The 25,721-nt window shown below is 35.3% G+C and overlaps 2 protein-coding genes and 1 long non-coding RNA gene across 3 annotated transcripts; 1 reads left to right on the forward strand and 2 right to left on the reverse strand.

The window, feature by feature from the left end:
• The first annotated feature begins 796 nt into the window (after positions 1-796).
• On the forward strand, positions 797-6,190 carry LOC127083008 (T-complex protein 1 subunit epsilon). The gene is made up of 9 exons (XM_051023244.1): positions 797-1,155; positions 1,421-1,739; positions 1,877-2,225; positions 2,464-2,596; positions 2,747-2,799; positions 3,037-3,139; positions 3,380-3,546; positions 5,562-5,675; positions 5,810-6,190. The coding sequence occupies exons 1-9, from the start codon at positions 957-959 to the stop codon at positions 5,978-5,980; spliced, it is 1,608 nt and encodes a 535-aa protein (XP_050879201.1). The 5' UTR covers positions 797-956; the 3' UTR covers positions 5,981-6,190.
• Positions 6,191-15,107: 8,917 nt separating this feature from the next.
• Positions 15,108-19,099, reverse strand: LOC127083009 (uncharacterized). The gene is made up of 2 exons (XR_007788278.1): positions 18,247-19,099; positions 15,108-15,530 (listed from the first exon to the last, which is right to left on the reverse strand). It is a non-coding gene; the product is annotated as an uncharacterized LOC127083009 (long non-coding RNA).
• A 970-nt stretch (positions 19,100-20,069) lies between these two features.
• On the reverse strand, positions 20,070-21,759 carry LOC127087928 (probable pectate lyase 5). Its single transcript, XM_051028847.1, has 4 exons — positions 21,653-21,759; positions 20,812-21,555; positions 20,540-20,678; positions 20,070-20,378 (listed from the first exon to the last, which is right to left on the reverse strand). The coding sequence occupies exons 1-4, from the start codon at positions 21,757-21,759 to the stop codon at positions 20,151-20,153; spliced, it is 1,218 nt and encodes a 405-aa protein (XP_050884804.1). The 3' UTR covers positions 20,070-20,150.
• Between the last annotated feature and the right edge of the window lie 3,962 nt (positions 21,760-25,721).

Raw genomic sequence — 25,721 nt, forward strand, 5'->3', positions numbered from 1 at the left:
GGTCAAATTATGAGGTGACAAGATAAATTCTCCAAGCGCATCACCATACTAAATACTCGATATTTATTCCTGTCATCCCCAATTAAACTTGACACCCCTTATTGGGTATGAAAAAACAACACTGCCTTTGCAAAATCACTTCACTTATTTCTCAAATTTACAGTATTCACGCGTATTTTTAAAAATTATGGGGTGATACCGAAATTTTTGAAGCAACTACCGGAAATTTAAAAAATAAATATGTTTTGTACCGTAAATGTCAAAATCTATGGGATTTTGTACCGAAAATTCCAAAATTTCAGGTATTAATCATAATAATTTTACTAGAAATTTCAAAATTTTCGATACCAAATCCTATTTGGTTTTTCCGTAAATTTCAGAATTTTCGGTAGTTATAAGCACTCTGTAAATTATCGGAAATTATGAAAATTTCGGTATAGATAAAATTTATGATGCAATCACAACCATCCAAAACTGTCAATAATCACCTAGTAAATTTCAAATTTCCGGAATTATTCGGAACTACCAGAAATTTACAATATACTACTGAAAATTTTATTCATATTCAAAATTTTATTTTTACCTATCAAAAATTTTAAACGTAAATTTCATTCACATTTTAATCAGGAACAATTTTAACAATATAAAAGTATTGGGGGTGTCAAATTTAAATGGGTTGTCAAGTTAAATGCTCTAAATAACCTAAGACAAAACTGAAAGCCCAGCCCACAACCAAGTAGCCCAACTTGATCGGCCTGTAATTGAAAAATCTCAGAAAAAGGTGGGAAGCATAAGGAAGTAATTAGAAGCATAGCAATAGCAACTTGAGAGTGTGTCATTGTTTAGGGTTCTACACTTCTTCTACATCACCCTTCTCATTTTTCCGATCGCAGTTTTCTCAGACTGCGAACGAAAACATCAACATAGGGTTAGGGTTTGGGATCTCATAGACAAAAATGGCGTTGGCTTTCGACGAGTTCGGAAGACCATTCATAATCCTCAGAGAGCAAGAAACGAAGAACAGGCTTCGAGGTCTCGATGCTCAGAAAGCTAACATCTCCGCCGGTAAAGCCGTCGCTCGTATCCTCCGAACATCTCTCGGTCCTAAGGGCATGGACAAGATGCTTCAGAGCCCCGATGGCGACGTCATCATCTGTATGTATTTCCGTTTTCTCTTCATTTCCATTTTTCTATTCACTTTTCACTCTCCATTTTCCACTTCATCACTACATTCAATCACATAACCCTCCACATCGTTTTATTCTGCATCCATGAAATGAAACCCTAACATAACATCTGGTTTATGTTACTTTTTGTTTAATAGCTATACCCATGGAATTTGTGTTTCTGTTATGATATTTTTTCATGGTTATTGCAAATTTAGAGTAAACATTTTGTGTGTGTGTGTGTTTGTATGCAGCAAATGATGGAGCAACGATATTGGAACAGATGGATGTCGACAACCAGATTGCAAAGCTGATGGTGGAGTTGTCGAGGAGTCAAGACTATGAAATCGGTGATGGTACTACTGGAGTTGTTGTGTTGGCTGGATCTCTTCTTGAGCAAGCTGAGAGGCTTTTGGAACGTGGAATTCACCCCATTAGGATTGCTGAGGGATATGAAATGGCTTCCAGGATTGCTGTTGAACATCTGGAACAAATTGCGAATAAGTTTGAGTTTGGAGAAACTATTTTGGAGCCTTTGATTCAGACTTGTATGACTACGTTGTCATCCAAAATGTAAGTTAAGTTAATAATTAAGACATGATCTGTATTGTACCTTTGTTTTGTATGTTGTATGCAGTTTTGTGTTTGTTTTTTGAATTTCAAGATGGTTATAGACAGCTTTATAATGCATATTTGTTTTAATATTGCAGTGTGAATCGGTGTAAGCGTAGCTTGGCCGAGATTGCTGTCAAAGCTGTTCTTGCTGTTGCTGATCTAGAGAGAAAAGATGTTAACTTGGATCTAATTAAAGTAGAAGGTAAAGTCGGTGGGAAATTGGAAGATACTGAGTTGGTGTATGGAATCATTGTTGACAAGGATATGAGCCATCCTCAAATGCCAAAGCAGATTGTAGATGCTAACATTGCTATATTGACTTGCCCATTTGAGCCCCCAAAGCCAAAAACCAAGCATAAGGTTGATATTGACACAGTGGAGAAGTTTCAGACGTTAAGGAAGCAGGAGCAGAAATATTTTGATGACATGGTTCAACAATGCAAGGTTGGATAGTCTTGTAAATATTTCTACTAATGTCATTGATTTTGTAACTGTCTATTTGCATATTTTTTTCACATCAACTTTGTTATATGAGTCGATCACATTTCTCTTTCTTTAAGCTCATGTATGAACTATTTTCGATTTATGTTCAAATTGATATACTTATAATTTACAAACTTATTTCTGCCTGCTTGAATGTGGTTGAACTTTATTGAAAAGGTTGATTTATATTGTTTTGTAGGATGTAGGTGCAACCCTTGTTATTTGCCAATGGGGTTTTGATGATGAAGCAAATCATCTCTTGATGCACAGGAACTTGCCAGCTGTTAGGTGGGTTGGTGGTGTTGAGTTGGAATTGATTGCCATAGCAACAGGTATGCTTCTATTAGAATTGTTTTGATTCAAAAACTCAGAATATTCTTTTTGTAAGTGTGTTACTTATGAATAATGATTGTAGTATATTCGAAGTTATTTCCGATCCATATCTATTAATTAACAAAAGTATCATCTATGTGTAAATGAAGGTGGAAGAATTGTTCCCAGGTTCCAGGAATTAACTGCAGAAAAGTTAGGAAAGGTATCATTTCAATCTTGATTTTATGTATGGGTTACCCGGACATTCCTCTTTTTGGGCCTAATATATATTTTTTAATTCACATGCAAATGTGGGGATAGAAATTTAAAATATGTGCTAGTATATTGACATCCCTGCAGCCGTTGATGCCTTTTACTGTGTGGGTGCCTTACACAATGATTCTTATGCTGTCTGTTTGTAGATTTGACTAAAAGTAACATAAATGTTAATCTATTCTAGGCTGGTATCGTCAGAGAGAAAGCATTTGGAACAACTAAAGACCGGATGCTGTACATTGAGCACTGTGCTAATTCAAGGGCTGTGACAATATTCATTCGTGGAGGTGAGGGTTTACTTTTTGACATATTTGCTTTACTGGTCTGCACTGAATTTTATGTAATTAGTCATTTTATAGGCGAGAGATGGCTTTCAATTTGTATTGTTGGTTGACACTATTTACTACTATACTACTTGAGACTAGTATTTTCAATTTTTTTTGAGCTATAGAATACACTATTAAGACTGGTGAATATCTGAGCATTCTTGACAAATTAACCAAAGCTGTCTTGTTTCATACTGGCAGGTAACAAAATGATCATTGAAGAGACAAAGCGCAGTATTCACGATGCACTATGTGTGGCCAGGAATCTTATTCGCAATAACTCAATTGTGTATGGTGGTGGTTCGGCTGAGATTGCATGCTCTATTGCTGTCGAAGCAGCTGCTGACAAATATCCTGGAGTAGAACAGGTATGCATATTAACCCACAGTTTAATTTATTTGGGAGATGTGCTTACAATCATTCTAAATTTTATGTTTTGGTAAATAGGCATCTTTAAGGTCACTTTCATCGCAAGTTCTTCTTAAACTCTTATAATTGCTAATAGACCCTTCTAACTTGGTGTTAATTTGTTATTTGGCTAACAGATATATGTCCTGCTTGTGTTTATTAAATCTAAGCAAAAATATTTAAATTTAAAATATGAAATTAATCTATTTATTAAATTTTCAAATTTAAAAAAGGGCTGAAACAAAATAAAGAATAAGAGACACTGTCTGTTAACATGATGTTTATCATAGTAAGCTCTTCATCCAATTTAATGTATAGAAGAAGTTCTGAAAGTGGAGGGGCAAAATGAAGTATTTTAGCTGCCTCAATCTCACTGAAAATCTTCTGCTTTATTTTGGCATAGTATTTAGTTTATTTTATATAGTACAAACAAAACCATATAAGAAAATCTATAAATAGGATATAAAATACCTAGAAACTGCAGCATATTAGCCTTAATACTAGGCTACATGTAGCCATAAATAGGATATAAAATACCTAGAAACTGCATAGTATTCTATCATATATCTTATTTCTATCAGGTCTTAGCATACCTATAGTTCTTTGACCACCCTCCATCCGATCCACTCTCCTAACTAAAAAACTTGTCTACACGTGCAAACCACCTAAATTTGGGGGTGACAAAATAGTCCCGACCTGTGGGGAAGTCAAGGTTTTTAATCCCACCCCCTTGAATACGCCTTCCCACCCAGCTCAGCTCCGCTTTTTTGCGGGGCGGGTTTAAACGGGCTGACACACCCGTTTGCCACCCCTAACTTAAGCCCTATGTTTTTAAATGGCAGAAATAGTGGTGCTATATCACCATATTATAGTGGAATTTTGACAAACCACTAGTTTCATGATACCCTATTTAGTACACAATGTAGTCAAATAGATGCTTTAGTGGCACTATTGTGTAGTGGAATTTTAACAAGTTATTTTCTGTTGTCTACAAAGATAATATTGCTCAATCGAGTTTCCACCATTTTTCTACTATTGGTGCTCTTCCCCTTCATGTCATTTCTAATTCTATTTTGTCTAGTCATTTGCTGCCATGGTTAATTTATTCTTAACTAGTAATACTGTCCTGGTCAACATCGCTGACCATAAATTCTAATCATTTTGTATGTCAACACTAGCTAACCCCATCATCCTATACACTATTAAATATATTTTAAATTATATAAATGTATGAATATGCGAATTTTCTTTTCCACAACTCATCTCAAATATACAAGCAGATAGAATTTGAGAAGACATGTGGAGTATTAGAATAAAATATACTATAAACCTCAGTTTGCTTTATAAAAGCATATCCCGTTTTCATTTTATAAGTCTTTATTAATCATTTAAAAAAAGTGATTTTCATTTAATTTTCAATTAAGATTTTTTAAAATAAAATAGTAGAAGTTATTTGAAACTAATTTATTTATAAATTAAAGGACTGATTTTGACACTTAAAACATTAATATTCATTATTGAAGATTAAATATAGTAAAAACACATAATTTATCAAAAAGATAAATCTCAAAGCTGATATTGAGAAGTTATTCAAAATAGCTTATAATTTTAGTGGTTTTTTGAAAGTTTGTTAGCTAAAAGAGTCATAGTAAAGAGATTAAATACCAAAAATAATATTATATGAAAAACTATTTAAAACATTTTTCATAGATGTTATTAAAAATTTATTTTACAAAAATATGTAATACTATTAGAATCATTAAAAAAAATTGTAGCGAATGTGACAGATGTGAGATTCTATAAAAGAGCATTTTTGATAGGAAGACAAATGCTGGTTAGAAATTATGCATTTTAGGAAATAATGAAAAAAACTCACATAAATTGACACATTTTAGGAATTAAAATTGAATATCTTTTCACCTTTTTCAAAGAAAGACTTTTATAGGCTGATTGTGACTTTTTCTTTCCTCTGCAGTATGCCATTAGAGCCTTTGGGGATGCTTTGGAATCTATCCCTATGGCCCTTGCTGAAAATAGTGGTCTCCAACCAATCGAAACATTATCTGCTGTGAAGTCACAACAAATAAAGGTGATAATTGAACACTGACTGCTAGCCTGGTTATTACTACGCCTGGCCAATTAAGTTTTTTGTCTGCTTGATTGCTGATTGATGTCTATATAATTTTCTGTTCATCTTGACACTTACTTTAACCCTTTCTTCAGGATAATTATCCTCACTTTGGCATTGATTGCAATGATGTTGGCACAAACGACATGAGGGAGCAAAATGTCTTTGAAACTTTGATCGGAAAGCAGCAACAGATATTGCTTGCTACTCAAGTTGTCAAGATGATATTGAAAATTGATGATGTTATTTCTCCATCTGAGTACTAGTATATCTATTTTTGAACTTACGTTGCATTTCAAGATTCAGAATTGCTGATGGTTTTTTGATCGGCCTGTATGATTTTAGTCAGTTTGTATCTTAACTTGAAGTATATTTATGTTACGATTTTGGCATGTTTTTGTATTGGATTTAGGTTGACCGTTTTGTTTGATACATTTTTTATATTTAGTTTGAATATTATGAATTTGTTTTTATCAGTCCTTTCCAATTGCCAATATTGTTGTCACTATTGAGCTATATATCAGGATCGTATGTGCTGTATTGTGAGGAAAGCCGGAAAACAATTTTTATGTAGACAAACAATTTTAATGTCTATATGAAATGTATGTTAGAAGTTTTTAAAGATTATTTTAATTCATTGTTTTTAGTTTATATTAATGTTTATAAAAGTTTGAAAAATGAATTATTTTAACTTAAAATAATCGAGTTTGACGAAGTTTTAGGGGCATTTATATCTAAACTTGTAAAGTCAGGCTCTAAACTTTGAAGGTCAATTTTAGTGTCATGATGAAGGGTGAAGAATAGGTGGAATCTTGCTAGAATACTCTAAACTTGATCCGAGTTACTAGTCCATCAAACATCGTTATCTCCTATCAAATTATAGAGCAGGTGGAATCTTGCTAGAAGACTCTAAACCTGAATCTTGTTAGAAGACTAAATTTGATCTGAGTTACTAGTCCATCAAACATTGTTATCTCCTATTAGATTATTTTTTTGTAATTAACGTCGTATAAGGAAAATGATTTTAACTATTTACCATATATAAATTTGTCACGCTGTCATATTATGTGTTCATTCATTTTCACTTTTGTAAGTCATATTTCTCTAATTAAGTATGTATCGACAATGGTAGCGTTTAAGTCATCTCGAATAACCATTAATCATAATGCCAGCGCCACCGTTGAGGCGGCAACACCTACTCTCGCTCTTGTAAGAGAAGTTCCACATTCTATAACAAGGGAAGCTCATCCAGTCATCATAACTTCTCCATCCGTCTCATCTCCCTAGACTCTTCCAAGTATAAAAGAATCTATAAGTTGCTCCACGTCGAAGCTACTCACCACAAAAAGCGTCACCTCATAGTAATCGTGAAGCCACACTTCAAGTGGTTTTCGGTGATACCATCTCTCAACAATGGAGAAATCTTAGATTGCCCAAACGTTGTCCTTAATGAGATCACCATTCTTCTCCTTATGAGTCAGGGAGTAGAAGAGACAATCATACTCCTCATGAAAGTCGTCACCATTAGAGATCCATGTCACACCAACCTCAAGGAAGGAAAAAACAAGAGTTTGAAGCCCAAGCCCCCGACCGCAGGAGAAATATGCTCTCCAGACTCATCCTTGACACTAGAAACTCCAAATCCTTGAAAAAACACCGAATTTGGATAACTACAACGAAACCAAATGTATAGATGAACACGTTGAACATGTAGAGTCACCATGATTGACCACCAACACGTCAGAAGCGCAATGAAGTGAAAATTATATGTCCTGACCCTCAAGGGGGAAGCCATGAAGTAGTTTAAAACCTTGCACAATGGTTATATAGATTATTGGAAGAAATTGCGTGACTCTTTTACGATTGAGTTTATGGCCCGAAAACGAAAATTTAAGACGATAACCGTCCTCAACGGAATCAAACAAAGGAAGAAAGAAACCTTGTAGGAATATATCAACCAATTTATGAAGGTTGTCGTCAAAGTAGAAATGCTAGATCTTTGAAAAGAGGTTAAGAATGAACTGTACGTTTAGGAAAATTTAAGGTTGGATGGCGTTAAAAGTATGAGACACCTATATGCCAGAGCCAAATCGTATATTAACTATGAAGAAAGACTCCTAACAAAAGTGAAAATTAGGGAACTCGAAATAATTGCTCGACTGAAATAAGCTCCAACATGCGTCCCGATGATGAGGACCAAAACACCCACCGGGGTCCCCGAGCCATATTTTCATCCTACACGCCCCTTAATATGCCGAGGAAAAAGATTTTGCAATAATGTGCCTCACCAACTTCAAGGAAGCTGAGGTGAGGCACCTTTACCCTGTGAAAGAATCAACTAGAACCAATAGGACAAGATTCTACCATTTTCACAAAAGCTATGGCATAATATAAATGAATGCGTACACCTTAAGAATTAATAAAGAAATGAGTGTTACGACATTATACTTAGGAGGATGGCTGAGAAGACGACTGTAAGAAAAGAAGGGACTTCAAGAGGCAATAAGAATTACCACAAAAGAAGAGATCTCATTCTCAAGGGAAGACACACATAAATAAGATGACGAGTCTGTGACAAAATCCAAAGGAGGAAAGGATATAAGTGATGATGATGGGAAAGATCGAAGAAGTAAATGTCAAATTTATAGCCTTTGTCACTAGACGATACAACTTCATCAGTTCCATTAGTGGAGGCTTTCCCAATTCAAAGACACTATCCAAGGGAACAATCAAAAGAAAGATTGTCGAATTGATGGAGGTGAAAAATAAAAGGGAAAAAATTTCCGAAGAAAAGACAAAAGTACCCATGCCCACGTCAAAGATATCAAGAAGGTAATCATGATCCCAAACATGATTTTTCCTATGGTTATAATAACAACTGTAGTGATATACTTGTGAAGATCCACAAATGGGGCAACACATGTATTTCCTTCAGCAGGCACCCTCCCCATAATGCATCTCCCTCACGTAGTAGGGCGGGGAAACATAGAGAGCAACACCTACTGAGTCCATAAATGCACGTATGAAGTCATGCCTATGACTCCCTAAGAAGTAGGCAATCAATAGCTTCCTTAGTCAAGGTAGAATGGTAACCACTTCTTAGGAGTCCCCTAAATCTAAGTCCATAAGCCTCTATAAATATCTCATCCCTAGCATGAGGAAGAGAAACTCATAACATACATAAAATACCTAAAGATACAAAGTTTCCCACCTCACGTGAGCTTGCTTTCTCCATAGCCAAAAACACCACTAAACATGGTTTCTCACCACTGTGAGAAAGCCCTAAACCACTGAAACTTACTAAGGCCTATGACCACCCTTACCAACATAGGTGTGCCACATATTATGTAATTTTTGACACATACAATAACCATGTCCAATTCTCATTGACAGAGGAAGACTGTGTAATATCATATAGGCCAAACTATTTGAAAATGTAGGACTGAAGAAAGAAAATCTATCATCTTATATGTGCTTCGACATTTAAACCTTCAACGACACGGTAACTCTTCCACATGGGTTTGTTGACCCCATGAGTCTAGATCCTCACCAATAACTAGCACCCTCCCATTTATTATCTCTTGATCAAAGCGGATTTTCTCCTATGACATTTTCACCTCGGGGTTGAAAAATTCCACTTGATTCAGGGCATTCTTAAAAGCAATTTGAATAATAGTGTAACTAAACTCCAGGGACTTCGCTTACTCTTTAGACAAGTGAACATTCTTAGGCTGCACCTCGTGTATATCATCTTGAATCTTCTTCAAATCTTCCAGGGATTCACCCATGGACTTATCCATCTCCCCAATCGTCTTCGAGAAAAATATAAAGCTCTATTCAGGTTGGTAAGAGCTAATTCTGTGTCGAACAACGCCTTTTGGACCGACATCAACATGGTATACATCTCTTTTATACCCATAGTTAACCCGTGCACTTTCTCAACCAATAAGTGAGGATACTCAAATGATCACACTCCATGCCCCATTTCCCTAAAGAGGTTGGACGACCAACAAGATCATTCAGAAGCCAGTCCTTATATATAACTAGGGAACAAAGACGTTCCTCAAGCCTCTATATTTTCCTTTAAAAGTTATTAGGAACAAATATGTCACTCTTACCCGCATCTAAGAAATCCAAGATAGCAAATGCCTTGGGCATTTGATACAACATCGCTATCGTATCTTCTTGATGAATAATTTTTGCCGTGCTCTTTAAATATATGTAGTTATCATCAAATACAAAAGATTGGAGCTTTTGAGCAGTCTAATAATCACCATGAGCAAGGAACAACATAGACAAGTTTGTCGAGTTCAATAACGATCTTTCCCCATGACCTGACCCCGTCAAATTCAGCTCTATACTCCAAGGCCTTTTGAAAACATCTCACCAGCCAAAGAAACTCCATTGACAACTATCATCCATGAAACTTCACCTATTACTCTTGGAATGACCTTAAAAAAATCCTTGCATAAAGATCGGATAGAAGGACCTCACTTCTTTGACCATTCTAGACATGGAAGGGTTGGAGAGGTTGAAATAACAAGGTTACCAAATGGGAGAATCTCATCTAGAGTAACTGCGATCGTAACTTAAAAAAGGTGAGGGTGTGTTTTTGGATGCCTTTTTTTTGGGTGCACCATTTTATAACAACCGATCATATTTTAAATGAGAAAGGCAAGTTAAAACACTGAGAAGAACCAATTTGGAATAGTAAAGGCGAAAAGGGGGAAACCACTACTCCCCTACCAAATAAAATTTTCCTATCCTCTCTGATGGAACCTCCACATGAAGACAAGTATCTAAATGTTGTCTCTTCTTCTTCCTTGATGCAACAATTGAAGACCAAACATCGTAAACAAAACTCAGACATTCTCAAAGGGCCAATGATTTATACTTCAAATATGTCTCCTCTTGAGATAAATCATCAGGAAGATAAACATAAGTTTCCGATTGTTAGCTGGGTTATCGACATGGTCAAATCTCATCATAATGAGAAGACTTAGAAAAGGTGGAAGTCTAAAAGGGAATTTCGACACAAGCTTGTTAGTTGAGGAAGTTGAAGTCTTAGGTGTAGGATAAAGATTGAGACTTAGTATTTTTTCTAAAGAGGGATTTTTCATCCAACATTTCAACAACATCATTGTTCATGTTTTTGAAGTCAACAATCAACAAGACACGCCAACCAACAGAGATTAGCGTGAAGAAATATTTTCAAAACAAGTAATACCTTTTCATTCTTATCCAAAGAGACACGTGGGAGACATTTCAGCGGTGAAGAGCTTGCAAGAATTACGTGTCAAGTATTGAAGAGCAGAACATTACAAATAATTATTCTACATTTAGTAAAAATATGAGTTATAGTGTTAGGATTCAAGGGTGTTGTGTTGATTTCACTACAAAAATCATAAACTCAAAGTACCCAGCGTAGCAAGAAATGAATTTAACTGAGCGAAATGTATGATTTATGAAACACCATTTCAAATAAAGGCAAAGTATTTTATTTCAATTTATTTCCTTTGTAGTCTTGCTTTCATTCCTTGAATATTTTCTTGTCACTTTAAATTACCTTTTTACAAACTTCTTACCATTTTTGCATTGTCGAAATTCTTTATATTTCTAAACAATCTATATTTTTGCACTACTTTATTCAAATATTTTGACCAAGTCAAAATTCTTTACTTTTCTACACAAAATTCAAAAAATGTTTAACATTATGTCCTAGGATTATCTGGCCGATTTTGAAAGTAACATTTAAGAAGAGACTAGCGCTTGTTTACCAAATTTCCAAGTAAACAAATTGGCACGCCCGGTGGGACCTGTGCTAAAACCTTTGCTATATTAGATATTTTATAGTTTTCTTTTATAAAATTATTCTGCATGCATGAAATGTTTGGGATATTTGTATGCGATTAAGAATTGGAATTTTTTTAACCAAAAATGACGCATCCTTCCATGGATAATTCTAATTCATAGAACAATCCTCAAAATGTAGTTGAACAACCAGTCAGATCGATGGTTGAAGAGGCAGTTATTTCAAAGCCTGTTAGAACAATTGCTCCTGTGGTATCATCAATACAAGTTGCACCGATACCACCGAATCCAGGAAGTTCCCCTTTTAAACCTGCAGTTGCAAGACCTTTGCTTAGTTTTTCAATGCCAATGAATAATAGGGAATACCCGTATGGCATGCCACAGTTGATTATGGCTGACCTTCACACTAACATGTCAACATATAGTGACAATCTGATGGCCATAGGGCCATCATATAATCCCAATAACACCTCTTCTTTGACCATAAACAATATGGTTTGACCAAGAAGGATACGTTATATCCCTCAAGTGACGCCATCTTTAAACACAACGTCTATAATGACTATGAGGCAACATATGGACGGAAGAAATCTTGAAATGGTTAATGCATTGGCCCAATAGTTGGGTACAATATTCAATCCTTTGATTATAAATTCTTACCTATTTGTATATGTATATTAGAAAACAATACTGAAAGTAATTGTTGTTCACTACATGAAAGTATCCGAATCTACACCTGCAAATGTTCAAAATATTATAAGATGAATCTTTAGAAATACCGAGACCTTGAGATAAGCACACTCCCAGTTCTCAAGCCTTCACCAACAAACCAACCCCTTTGAGAGAGAAAAACGAACTAATGAACCTACCTTGGAATTCTTCCTCCAAGCCTCTTCATAAGAATCACTATGTCCAAAAAGAATGACTTTGTTATGGTGCGTCATATAATTAATCGAAATAGTAACACCCATCGATCCATGAACAACATCAATCAAACCATTGATACAATTCGACAAAGAACAATGATCCACCTAAACATGTTCCGAACCAAATATCGTAATCCCATAACCATGCGATCGGGTTTTCATCACACAATGATTAGGCGAGTCGCTCATATAGCCACTCCCACCTCGTATGCAATGATGAATATGTATACCATGAATTATGATGTTAGTCTTTTGTTGTATCCTAATACACGGTCTTTCAACAATGTGCACATTTGCTCCTCTACGATTAATTATTTTGTAGGAGTTCACGAGAAGATCCATTTTAAGATTAATCACCATGTCGTGTTTGAAAATGATCCATAATGGCTCTTGTTGGATAACATAATGTCTTAATGTTCATGGTTTGGGATTTATAGGATCATTAGATGAGTCAATGACCATGTAGAATTTTCCATCATAATGAGAAGACTTAGAAAAGGTGGAAGTCTAAAAGGGAATTTCGACACAAGCTTGTTAGTTGAGGAAGTTGAAGTCTTAGGCGTAGGATCAAGATTGGGACTTAGTACTTTTTCTAAAAAATGATTTTTCATCTAACATTTCAACAACATCATTGTTCATGTTTTCGACATCAACAATCAACAAGACATGCCAACCAACAGAGGTTAGCGTGAAGAAATATTTTCAAAACAAGTAACGACTTTTCATTCTTATCCAAATAGACACGTGAGAGACATTTCAGCGGTGAAGAGCTTGCAAGAATTACGTGTCAAGTGCTGAAGAGGAGAACATTATAAATAATTATTCTACATTTAGTATAAATAGGAGTTCTAGTGTTAGGATTCAAGGGTGTTGTGTTGAATTCACTATAAAACTCATAAACTCAAAGTACCCAGCGTAGCGAGAAACGAATTTAACTGAGCGAAATGTATGATTTATGAAACACCATTTCAGTTAAATGCAAAGTCTTATATTTAAATTTATTTCCTTTGTAGTCTTGCTTTAGTTCCTTGGTTAATTTCTTGCCACTTTAAATTACCTTTTTACAAACTTCTTACCATTTTCCATTGTATAAATTCTTTTCATTTCTAAACAATCTATCTTTTCGCACTACTTTACTCAAATATTTCGACCAAGTCAAAATCCTTTACTTTTCTACACAAAACTCAGAAAATGTTTAGCAATATGTCATAGGATTATCTGATCGATCTTGAAAGTAACCTTTAATAAGAGACTAACACTTGTTTACCAAATTTTCAAGTAAATAAATTGGCACGCCCAGTGAGAATTGTGCTAAAACCTTTGCTCTATTAGAGATTTTATAGTTTTCTTTTATAAAAGTATTCTGCATGCACGAAATGTTCGGGATATTTGTATGCGTTTAAGAATTGCAATTTTTTTAAACCCAAAGTGATGCATCCTTCCATGGATAATTCTAATTCATAGAATAATCCTTACAATATAGTTGAAAAACCAGTCAGATCGATGGTTGAAGAGGCAGTTATTTCAACGCCTGTTAGAGCAACTCCTCATGTGGTATCATCAATACAAGTTGCACTGATACCACCACATCTAGAAAGTTCCCCTTTTAAACCTGCAGTTGCAAGACCTTTGTTTCATTTTTCGATGCCAATGAATAATAGGGAATACCCGTATGGCATGCCACAGTCGATTATGTCTGACCTTCACACTAACATGTCAACATATAGTGACAATCAAATGGCCACATGGCCATCATATAATCCCCATAACGCCTCTGATTCGACCATAAACAACATGGTTTGACTAGGAGGGATATGTTATATCCCTTAAGTGATGCCATATTTAAAAACAACGTCTATGATGGCTATGAGGCAACATATGGATGAAAGAAATCTTTAAATGGTTAATGCATTGACCCAACATTTAGGTATAATATTCAATCCTTTGATTGTAAATACTAACCAAAGATACGAGTTATTGGCCAATCAAATGGGCCGAATAGTTGACTTTTTCGATACACCTCTGTCATACCCCAAAAATTGCCCTACATATTTTCATTTTATAAGGCTCATGAATTTTGATTCATCTGCATACATTTACCAAAATCATTTATTTTTTGGATCATTCATCTGTACTTGCATGTACATGTAACATTATTGGTTCAATGGATTCTTATTGTTTGTATTTCCATTAGGTGTCTCAATACTTGGACGTGGATAAGTTGATCAAATGATTTATTGGTTACTTATGGCCTAAGATATCCCATAGGTTGCTATAGACTAAGGTTTCTTATTGTGTACACTTATGGAACAAACTTTTGGATTATTGCTTGTAAAAAGGGCTATTGTGTTGCAGTTGGAAGGTTGGTCAAATTAAATTTTTGGAGATTGACTTGTGACTTAATTCATCTAGGACTTATTATTCAAGATAGATCATGATACATTTGGGTACATCTTTGAAAAAGAAAAGAAGGATAAATGGAACACATTCATACAAGGATTAACTTTTGTTCAACAAAGTCAACCATGTAAGGTTGACTTTTTGTTGACCAGGTCATATTAATTTGTTCATTATTTCTTGCATTGAAATATATTAAGATTTCAATTAGGTGTTGGACCTTTGTGTTCAAAGAATTCAAAAGGATTTCAAATTCAAATTTGAATAATGGAGGGAAAAATGTTCATTACTTAAATATCAAGTTATCCATATAAGGAAACCTATACAAAGCCAAAGTACATTCAAGTATATAAAAACACACTATAAAAATTCTGAAATGAAAGATTACATGCAAAAAAACCTAACTTTGACAAATAGTTGACTTTTGGTCAACTGTTGACTTTAGTCAAATAGTTGACCAAAGTCAAACTTCTCCCTAAACCTATCTTTCTTCATCTCCATGTCCATATTACTTTTCAGCTTCACCAAATCTCCCATGACCCCGTCCATGCCATCGCCAAGCCAAACCTCATATTGCATTGCCATAACTTCATGCCTTAACCCCCACAAATACCATGCCTATGTATGCTAAAACCTCATGTCCAAACCACCAAATTTGTGCGTGCTATATCAGCTACTCAACCTGTATAATTAAAATTCAATCCATCATCATCATATTTCCAAAAAGACATGCTCATGAGATGCAATCTAGACCAATGCAAGGTATCACCATGGAACCGGGTTCATAACAACCTAACGTGCATCAATTTTGCAACAAATTCACTATCCAAACACATACAAGGAAAAACAAGAACATATCAAGTCCAAAACAAAGTAATGCAATATACATGCTCAAGACAGTTGACAACTAATTTCAATTCATATGCACATACATTACCATACTCACATTAAGACATATCCAAAACAAACCAAACCATGCATTCAACATGTCATAAATCCAAAATAAGTCATGTAAATGCAACATTAAAGAAAAACCATGACATGAATATAATGCATCATACATAACATATCATAGCAAGAAAATTTGAATAAAAACTGCTACTGCACATTACATAACTGGCCTGCATCAAAACCAAATCATCAAAACCATACAAGGCCATACTATGCATCTCCAAACCATACAACTCACCATCCTACATGCTATAACAACACCATAACACACAACATATGTAGTTAATGAAACATATCTACACACACATACATGACTTAATCCATTTCAAACACAAGCTATAACATACACCATACATGCTAGCAATACATAATGATCATGACCCCTTGGTAAACATACATACTTAAAACAATCCAAACAATGCCATTCAAGCATGCATTAATACATGGTAGCCACACATACTAGGCATACATGACCATTCAAACTATTGTGTAACCATCAAAATTAAATCACTAACATGATCACCAACACGAATTACTAGCATAACCAACCAATTAACTAACTTGTAACAACTAGTAACTAACATTTAACATGACCATAACTAACTGATGAAAAGAGTTAATTTATTAGTTGAGATTTTTGACAGGGTCAAATCTTAGCATAATGAGAAGACTTAGAAAAGTTGGAAGTCTAAAAGGGAATTTCGACACAAGCTTGTTAGTTGAGGAAGTTGAAGTCTCAGGTGTAGGATCAAGATTGGGGCTTAGTACTTTTTCTAAAGACGAGTTTTCCGACAATAACATTGTTCATGTTTTTGACGTCAACAATCATCAAGACACGTCAACCAACAATGGTTAGCGCGAAGAAATATTTTCAAAACAAGTAACGACTTTTCTGTCTTATCCAAAGAGACACGTGAAAGATATTTCACCAGGGAAAAACATGCAAGAATTACGTGTCAAGTGCTGAAGAGGAGAATATTGCAGACAATCTACATTTAGTATAAATAGGAGTTCTAGTGTTAGGATTCGGGGGTGTTGTGTTGAAATCACTACAAAAACTATAAACTCAAAGTACCTAGCGTAGCAAGAAACAAGTTTAACTTAGCGAAATGTATGATTCCTGAAACACCATTTCAATTAAATGCAAAGTCTTTTATTTCAATTTATTTCCTCTACAATCCTGCTCTCATTCCTTGGTTAATTTCTATCACTTTACATTATCTTTTTACAAACTTCTTACCATTTTCACATTGTCGAAATTCTTTACATTTCTATACAATCTATATTTTTGCACTACTTTACTCAAAGATTTTGACCAAGTCAAAATCCTTTACTTTTCTACACAAAACTCAGAAAATGTTTAGCACTATGTCTTATGGTTATCTGGTCGATCCTGCAGGCAACCTTTAATAAGAGACTAACGTTTGTTTACCAAATTTCCATGTAAACACCAAGTCAACAAAGAAATGATTTTGGTGCAAGAATTTAGGGAACTTGTAAATCACCTTGGAGGAGTATCAGGTTAGGTATTTTAGATACTCATGTGGACGACCTCGGTGAGAGACGTGGCTAGGTAATACCGACCCTTGAAATTCTTAATACTATTCTTATACACTTCGACATCTTCCTGCCCGATTCGAGGGAGAGTAAACCCTGACCCTGCTTTGAGTCATCTAAGATACTGAATATTTAAAAGATGGAAAAAGAGTGTTATGGTTTCACGTTCCTTTTATATTCGCACTAGTGTTGAAAGACTTTGACATAGGCCTAACTCACTGGATGTAGTTTGTGAATGGGAAATCTCTCTGTTATTAAGAAAATTCACATCAAATTTGTTAAAGGGAAGTTTGAAACCTATCAGTGAGAATAAATATTTATAGAAAGGAATGACACATTCTTCACAAAAACTGCATAATATTTTGCCCTCTTTCGAGGAGAGAAACCCCTAGTTAGAAGAAAAGCCCACCTTTGTGAAAGCATTGTCCATACCCTATTTACCGAAAAAACAAAAAAATAACATCCAAGGTATTTTGATTCATACACGATGACGAGTCTTCATTTCTTAACTCTAAATCGACCTGGTGATTATCTCGGCCCATCCGAACTTCACTGCTAACAAGTAAAAAAGAACGATTGCAAGTATAAGCACGAGACTGAGAGTATAGCCACCATTTGACTTCATTTTTAGTAGGTCAAAGTCAAAAGCACGCTGATACGCCTTAATGTAAATTTTGGACTTTCGTTAATGTCTGAAGCCACCTATGTCAACTAGATTCCTCAGAGGAAAAATTAGAAAAGCAAAGTACATAACGGTCTCCCTGAGATCTAGGCCGACAATAACACCCCCAACTTTGGACAAATATTTTTTCTCAACTTTACAATCAAAGTCTCAAAGAATCCTAACGAGTAATATGCAAACTTATTTAAAATAGGGTCAAATTCGTTACCTTGAAAAGTCGCAGCTTTTGGAGTGCGTAGGGGTTAAGCCTCATAAACACTGTGAGAGTTGTCAGAACAAAGAAGTGATACTGAGGAGAAGAAGAGCGGTATAACTTATGGTTAGATACAGCGGAGGATAACACATGAATCCTCGAGTCTCACAAGTGGGAAGGGTAAAATAAGACCAAATTGACCCTTTTACCTTCATACAATAACTACAGACGTCCACACGATTAACAATGATGGGTTTGGGAAAATGCACCATCACCACTAACGATCCTAATTAAACCTCGATTCTCCATGACACTCGAGTATCCTAAACAAGCCGCCTTTACCTCTAGACCCAGGGCCACATGAAAGAATGATGTTGGAAACATTTTTGTTACAATACAAATATTTAATGCGTGTGTTCTCGAGCGTACCTCCTCCTACTCAACGAATTCCTCTAGTCATATCCTCTAAAGTGTGGACCAACCCATGTAATCAAGGAACTAAATAATAACAGTCTTGAGGCCGACTTTGAAGCTCCAACTCAATCCTATCTTCACAAGCGATAAGAAAGACTTGGAGGAAGACTATTATGAGTCAGCCAAATGCCCATCAAGAACGACCCTACTTTGAAGGCCCAATCCAAAGTATCTTCGTTGAAGGACGATGAATAGATGGATCCTGGTTAGATGGCCCCCCACCTGATGTGAGTTATTGGTCCATTAAAAACCATCCGATCAGATTAGTTGGTCTCTCACAGCCCACACCAGATTAAGCGAGAATGGTTTTAACCGCTCACCATATATAAACCCGCCAGATGCCATAACATGTATTCATTCATTCATTCATTCTCACTCTTGCAAGTTACACCGCTTACCTCAATGCCTTTGGCGTTTTAGGGTTAACCTTGTAGGTCCATCCTGCTCCAACGTACCAGAAACTCATACCACAACACATGAAAAGCTTCCCTCTATTGTGTCAACGATCTCCCCTTTTGCTACAAAATAGAGAAGATACAACCTATCTTCATCCCGCTCTGTTGCCATGCCCAGGGAAGAGATTGCTTTGAAAAAAGAGAAGGATGAAATATAATAATTAAGAGATTTAGATGAAGAAAGATTTAGGGGGTTTTATTAGAAGGTTTTGAAGTGTTTAGATAAATTTTTTAATTATAATCTATTATAATATTTTGAAAAATTAAAAATATATTAATAATAAATATTTATTTATCATTCTAAATATTTTTTTTAAATATATAATTTTTTTTCTTCTATTTTTTTTCTTCCAAATCTTCTTCTTCCGAAACCTTTTCTTCTCCACCAATCTAAACTCTCAAACAAAAGTCTAAGAAATTTTATATATTTAATATTGCCACCTCTATCTATTTAAACCCTACAAATTATTACCTATTTGTATATGTATATTAGAAAACAATAATGAAAGAAATCTAAATTGTGAATTATGTAACTAATCAACAAAAGGTACAATAACCATTATTTATCACATGAACACAAGTGTATTTTTATTCTTTTTACCAAGTATTTGTGTCTTCTATCCAATATAGGTATTGGCTGTTAAATTACTTTAAGTAAAAAGTATGCAATTTCTTACCACTCATACAAGGACCAGCCAAACAAATTAATTAGGAGCATATGTTATTATGAATTGGAGGGTCTCACTAAGAGTGCTTTTGTCAAAATTTTACATATTTAAATTTTTAGATGTAGTGGTCAAGAAAAATGAAGAGCAAGCAAGGCCTAGATATCATGTTAACATAGAAAATAAAACAAAGTTTTTCTCAAATATTTGTAATTACTACTACTTTACAACACACACTTCTATCTTACATTACCCTTTATGGGAATGGATTTCACTTGTCCTAATTGATATTGCTATTCCTCATTTCATCAAGAAACCAACAAGTCTAGTAGCATTGGTAACCCTTTTTGCAACTAAGAACTCCTGCTCCTGCTGTCATTGAAGCCACAAGCATAGGTGGTCGTGCTGCCATGCTCGACGCTTTCGCATAAGTCGAAGACGATGCTCCTGCTCCCGACGGTGTGAAGTAAGCACCATTCAACATTAGATCTCCTTCAGACCTCCAATTCCAGTTCTTCCATTCACCATCCGACGAGTCAAAATGCTTTGTAATCTGAAAATGACAGAGAATCAATAACACATCATATTTTACAACATAGTATTTCACAAAACTAGGAACATGTATTTGTTTGTCTTACAATAATAACATTCATTACTTAACACCTGGTATAATATATTTACATTGTTTTTAGTTTTTTTTAGCGCATCTTTTACCTCTTTGTGATCATCATCATCCGGAGCTAGAAATCTATTGCCTTGACTAAAAATAGTCGGGGACGAACTTCCACCTATTGCATATTGTTGCCAATGCGTGTAATCGTTGTTCACCACATGAAAGTATCCGAATCTGCATCTACAAATGTTTAAAATATTATAAGATAAATCTCTCGAAATACTGAGACCTTGAGATAAGCACACTGTCAGGTCTCAAACCTTCACCAACAGACCAACCTTTTTGATAGAGAAAAACGAACTAATGAACCTACCTTGGCATTCTTCCTCCAAGCCCTTCACCAAAATGATTAAACGCAATAGTAGCTTGCATATTCTTATCCTCTTCATAAGAATCACTATGTCCAAAAAGCATAACTTTGTTATGGTGTGTCATATAATTATTCGAAATAGTAACACCTGTCGATCCATGAACAACATCAATCAAACCATCAAAACAATTTGACAAAGAACAATGATCCACCCAAACATGTTCCGAACCAAATATCGTAATCCCATCACCATCCGACCGAGTTTTCATCACACGATGATTAGGCGAGTCGCTCACATAGCCACTCCCACCTCGTACGCAATGATGAATATGTATACCATGAATTATGATGTTAGTCTTTTGTTGTATCCTAATACACGGTCCTTCAGCAATGTGCACATTTGCTCCTCTACCATCAATTGTTTTGTAGGAGTTTACGAGAAGATCCATTTTAAGATTAATCACCATGTCATGTTTGAAAATGATCCATAATGGCTCTTGTTGGATAACAGCATGTCTTAATGTTCCTGGCTTGGGATTTATAGGGTCATCAGATGAGTCAATGACCATGTAGTATTTACCATCTTTGCCTCCGATTGCATGTCGACCAAATCCGATAGCGCATTCTGATAGACGCTTGCGGTTGTTTTCCCAATTCGGGTCACATCTCCAACAATCATCAATTGGGTTGCTTGTGCCACAAGAATAATAACCCAATTTTCTTCTCTTCTCATTCTCAATAATGCTCCTACAGAAACAAACAAACAAAATCAACTCATGATTCATGATCCAATTTTTAAAGATGATTTATGACATATATAAAAACATAGTACTAGATAACATACTTTTGGACTTGTTGGACCACTGATTCAGGATCTTGAACTGGAGAAGAATGTATGAAAACTGGGACAAGAAGCAACAAGTGAAACATTAGTGTGGTTGGAAATGCCATAATTGAGAGTTAACTAGTACTCACTTGTTCTTTAAGAGACATGGAAATTGAGGTTATATATAGGTAGCAAAATGTGGAAGAAGGATTCTAAATTTCTGATTAAACAAAAAAGTTAGTCAAATGTGATTTGTGGATTTAGGGACCCTACAATTGCTTCCCTATATATGAGGTATCTTTCTTCCAAGGTCAACTCATATACTCAAATACTAATTGATTAATTAGTAACAAGTTTTCCTTTTCAGGAGTTAGGAGGACATTATTAAGAAGAAAATATACAAACAAAAATAATAAAATTACTTTGAGCTATATATGAAATTTCTGTCTTTATATAAAGAAGTACCCTTGGAGATGACACCATCAGAATCTCCCATTTTTGTTTTTATATCATTCATTATTTGTAATTGTGCCGTAAAAAATATGACATATTCTTGTGAAAAGCTTATGAAGCAAGCAAGGAAAAATAGTATGGAAAGCTTGCAGGGAGTTGTAAATGACCCTTCCAAATGAACTTAACACTTGGAAACAATGTTTATCATCAATTGGAAGTTTTTGCATGCAATATCTATTTGAGATCTTGAAATATCATACGCATCAACTTTTATTTCAATTAATTTTTTTGTTACAAGGTGATCTACTCTTATTTAACCCTTTTTTTCTTCCAATATACTTTATTTGATCATAGGAGGTTTTAACTAGACACGTCATTTTTATTATTAGATTTATCATTTTTCTCCTTTAATTTTAAAAAATCCATATTAGTTCACTAACTCTTTAAAATATATTATGTTAGTTACTTTTTAATTTCTGAGTTTTTTCGTCGTTAATTAAATGAAAATGATTAACATGACACATTTTGAAAAATCAAAGGACTAATATGGATTTCTCTAAGTTAAAGGAGCAAAATAAACCATGAGATTATATACAAGACCAAAAATGATATTAAACCTTATTAATATTAATAAAGTTGATGTTCAGCGACGTGTGTTTCTATAAAATACAGTTTACTTAAGCCTGATAGCTTACGTTAGTTGAGCATGACAACAGGGAAGACGAAGACGATTTTTATCTTATCTGTACCCAAATCCAACTCCATGAGAAATTTCTGTTCCCCACCCCGATCTCTGACGAGAATGAAAAATTAAATCCCAAACTGTAGGGTAATTTCGATAAACACAACAGATAAAATACAAAACTTTCCCTTTGATGGATCCTTATGAGTGGTCATGAATTAGAGATCGATTTAATTATCACTTCTAATGCATAACCTTTGATAGTCGAAACAGATTCATCACTAACACAAAGTGAACTACTACATCTCTACTTAGTCCATACGAACAACATTTGCGACGAGTGATTCCTCTGTATGTAGTGCTAGTTGTGAACGAATGTAAGTCTTAAAGAGTGTTGGAAATCCCCTAAAACCTATGGAGAATTTCAATCAATCTTGATGAACAAGATTGTTATTACCCACACAATAGCAATGAAAAAAAAGTAATGGAGAAAGAAAGAGTGTAAAGAACGATGAAGGAGAAGAGTAATAAAGTTCTGCAGAGTTTCTCTCTGCCCACAAACTGTGGAAAACTTCTTATTCACTTTGCAACTGCAAAATTCTATGAATTACAATGTTATGAATACTCTATTCACTTCATTACAAAAATAAGGGTTACTCCCTCTATTTATAGATTTAGGTTAACTTGGACCTCAAGCCAAAACCCAAAACCCAAAATTATAAAAGCCCAAAATAGCTAACACTACTAAAATAGGCCTAAGTCGAAATCCTGTGTGAAGCAACATGCTTCGACACTTCGACACACTAACACAACTCAACACACTAGGTGGTTCGACACTTCCTTGTTCTGTCGAGCAACCTGCTTCGACACAAGGAATTACAATTCAATACACCACCTAATTCATTGTGTCTAAGCTATCCATATTCATCATAGCTCTTAGTCTTCTAAACACTCCGACCTGCACTCCATTCGTCATGATGCTTACAATCTGATTCTCAGTTCTGCAGTGTTTCACATTCATCTTCCCATCTGCTATCTGCTCTAGAGATAATGGAACCTCATTTCGATGTGCTTGCTTCGACCATGTGCTATCGGATTCTTTTCCAGATTGATTGCTGACATGCTGTCGATCCTCATGGTAATTTCTCCATGACTCTTTGCTGTTATCTCTTCATCCATTACTTTCATCCACTTCGAATCTTTCAATGCCTCAACTGCATTGATAGGTGCGACATATGCGTAGAAAGCATAATATACCAGCTTACCTTCTTTATTGACCATATCATCTAATGTTATCACACATTCTTGCAACCTTACAGACATGTGTCTTGTTCTTTGAGGTCTGCTTGTGCTTGCTTTACCTATGACTTCTTCCTGTCGAACTTCTCTTTCGACTTCACTAGCTGGTTCACCACAAAAGATTTTCACAGAATCTTTCTTGACATTCTCAGTCCAATCCCACTCCTTAATCTCATCTATGATCACGTCCATGCTGATCACTACTTGCTTATTCACTGGGTCGAACAACTTGTATCCTCCAGTCGAAAGATATCCTATCAGGATCATCTGACTCGACGTGTCATCAAGTTTTCTTTTGAACTGATCTGACACATGTCTATGTGCTATAGATCCAAACACCCTTAGATGACTCAAGCTAGGCTTGACACTAAACCAACATTCTTCTGGCGTGATTCCTTCTAGCTTCTTCGTCGGACATCTGTTCAGGATATATGTCGTAGTCGACACAGCTTCTCCCCATAATTCTTTGGGTAGATGTTTGCCTTTCAACATACTTCTAACCATATTCATAATGGTTCTATTCTTCCTTTCCGCGACTCCATTCTGCTGTGTAGTGTAGGGTGGCACCACCTCATGCACAATCCCTTCTTTCACACATAATGCGTTGAAGTCTTTCGACACATATTCTTCACCACCACGAGTCCTCAAAACCTTGATCTTTTGACCGCTTCATCTTTCGACCATAAATTTAAACTTGGCAAATACCTCGATCACTTCACTTTTCTTCTGGATCAGGTAAGACCATAATTTTCGACTGAAGTCATCTATGAATGTAACAAAGTATTTGTTACCTCCAATCGAATCAACATGGAGAGGACCACATACATCAGAGTATATAACTTCAAGAATTGCATTCGATCTGCTTTCTGCATACTTACTGAAGCTGTTCTTATGTTGCTTCACCTGCATACATTCTTCACACATTTCGTTTCGAATGTCGATTTTTGGTAATCCTAAAACCATATTTCTTCTCTTCAAATCTCTGATGTCTTTGAAATTGAGATGATCAAGTCTGTAATGCCATATCCATTCATCTTTGGTGGCTGTTATTGCAAGGCACTTATGCTCTATCACATTTAGTTCAATCTTGAGGGTTCTATTCTGAGACATTGGAGCCTCCATGATCAACCTTCCATTTGAGTCGAGAACTCTCATCATCCTGTCTTCAATTGACACCTTGTAGTTCTTTTTGACTAACTGCCCTATGCTGAGCAAATTGATCTTCATGCCTGGTATGTACAACACATTTAAAATTACTGTCCTCTTGCAATCTTTCCTCATAATCAGAACATCACCAACACCTTCAGCTGCTAGAGTGTTGTCATTTGCAAATTTCACCATGTTCTTCATTGAGGGTTTTATGTTGACAAACCAATCTTTTCTTCCATACATGTGTGATGAGCATCCTGAGTCCAAGTACCACTGGTCCTTGAATCTCTCTTCATCTCTTGTTGTAACCATCAACAACGTCTCTTCTTCTTCTTCTTCTTCTTCTTCTTCTTCTTCATGTTTTGACAGCTTTGCATAAGTTTCTTGATTCTTCTGCTTTTCTGGACAATCACTAGAATGGTGACCATACTTCTGACAATTGTAACACTGAATGTGACTCTTATCTGGATTTTGACCATCACCTCTTCCTCTACCTGCAACACC

Source organism: Lathyrus oleraceus, chromosome 5 (genome assembly GCF_024323335.1).
Source record: "Lathyrus oleraceus cultivar Zhongwan6 chromosome 5, CAAS_Psat_ZW6_1.0, whole genome shotgun sequence".
Taxonomy (NCBI): Eukaryota; Viridiplantae; Streptophyta; class Magnoliopsida; order Fabales; family Fabaceae; genus Lathyrus; species Lathyrus oleraceus.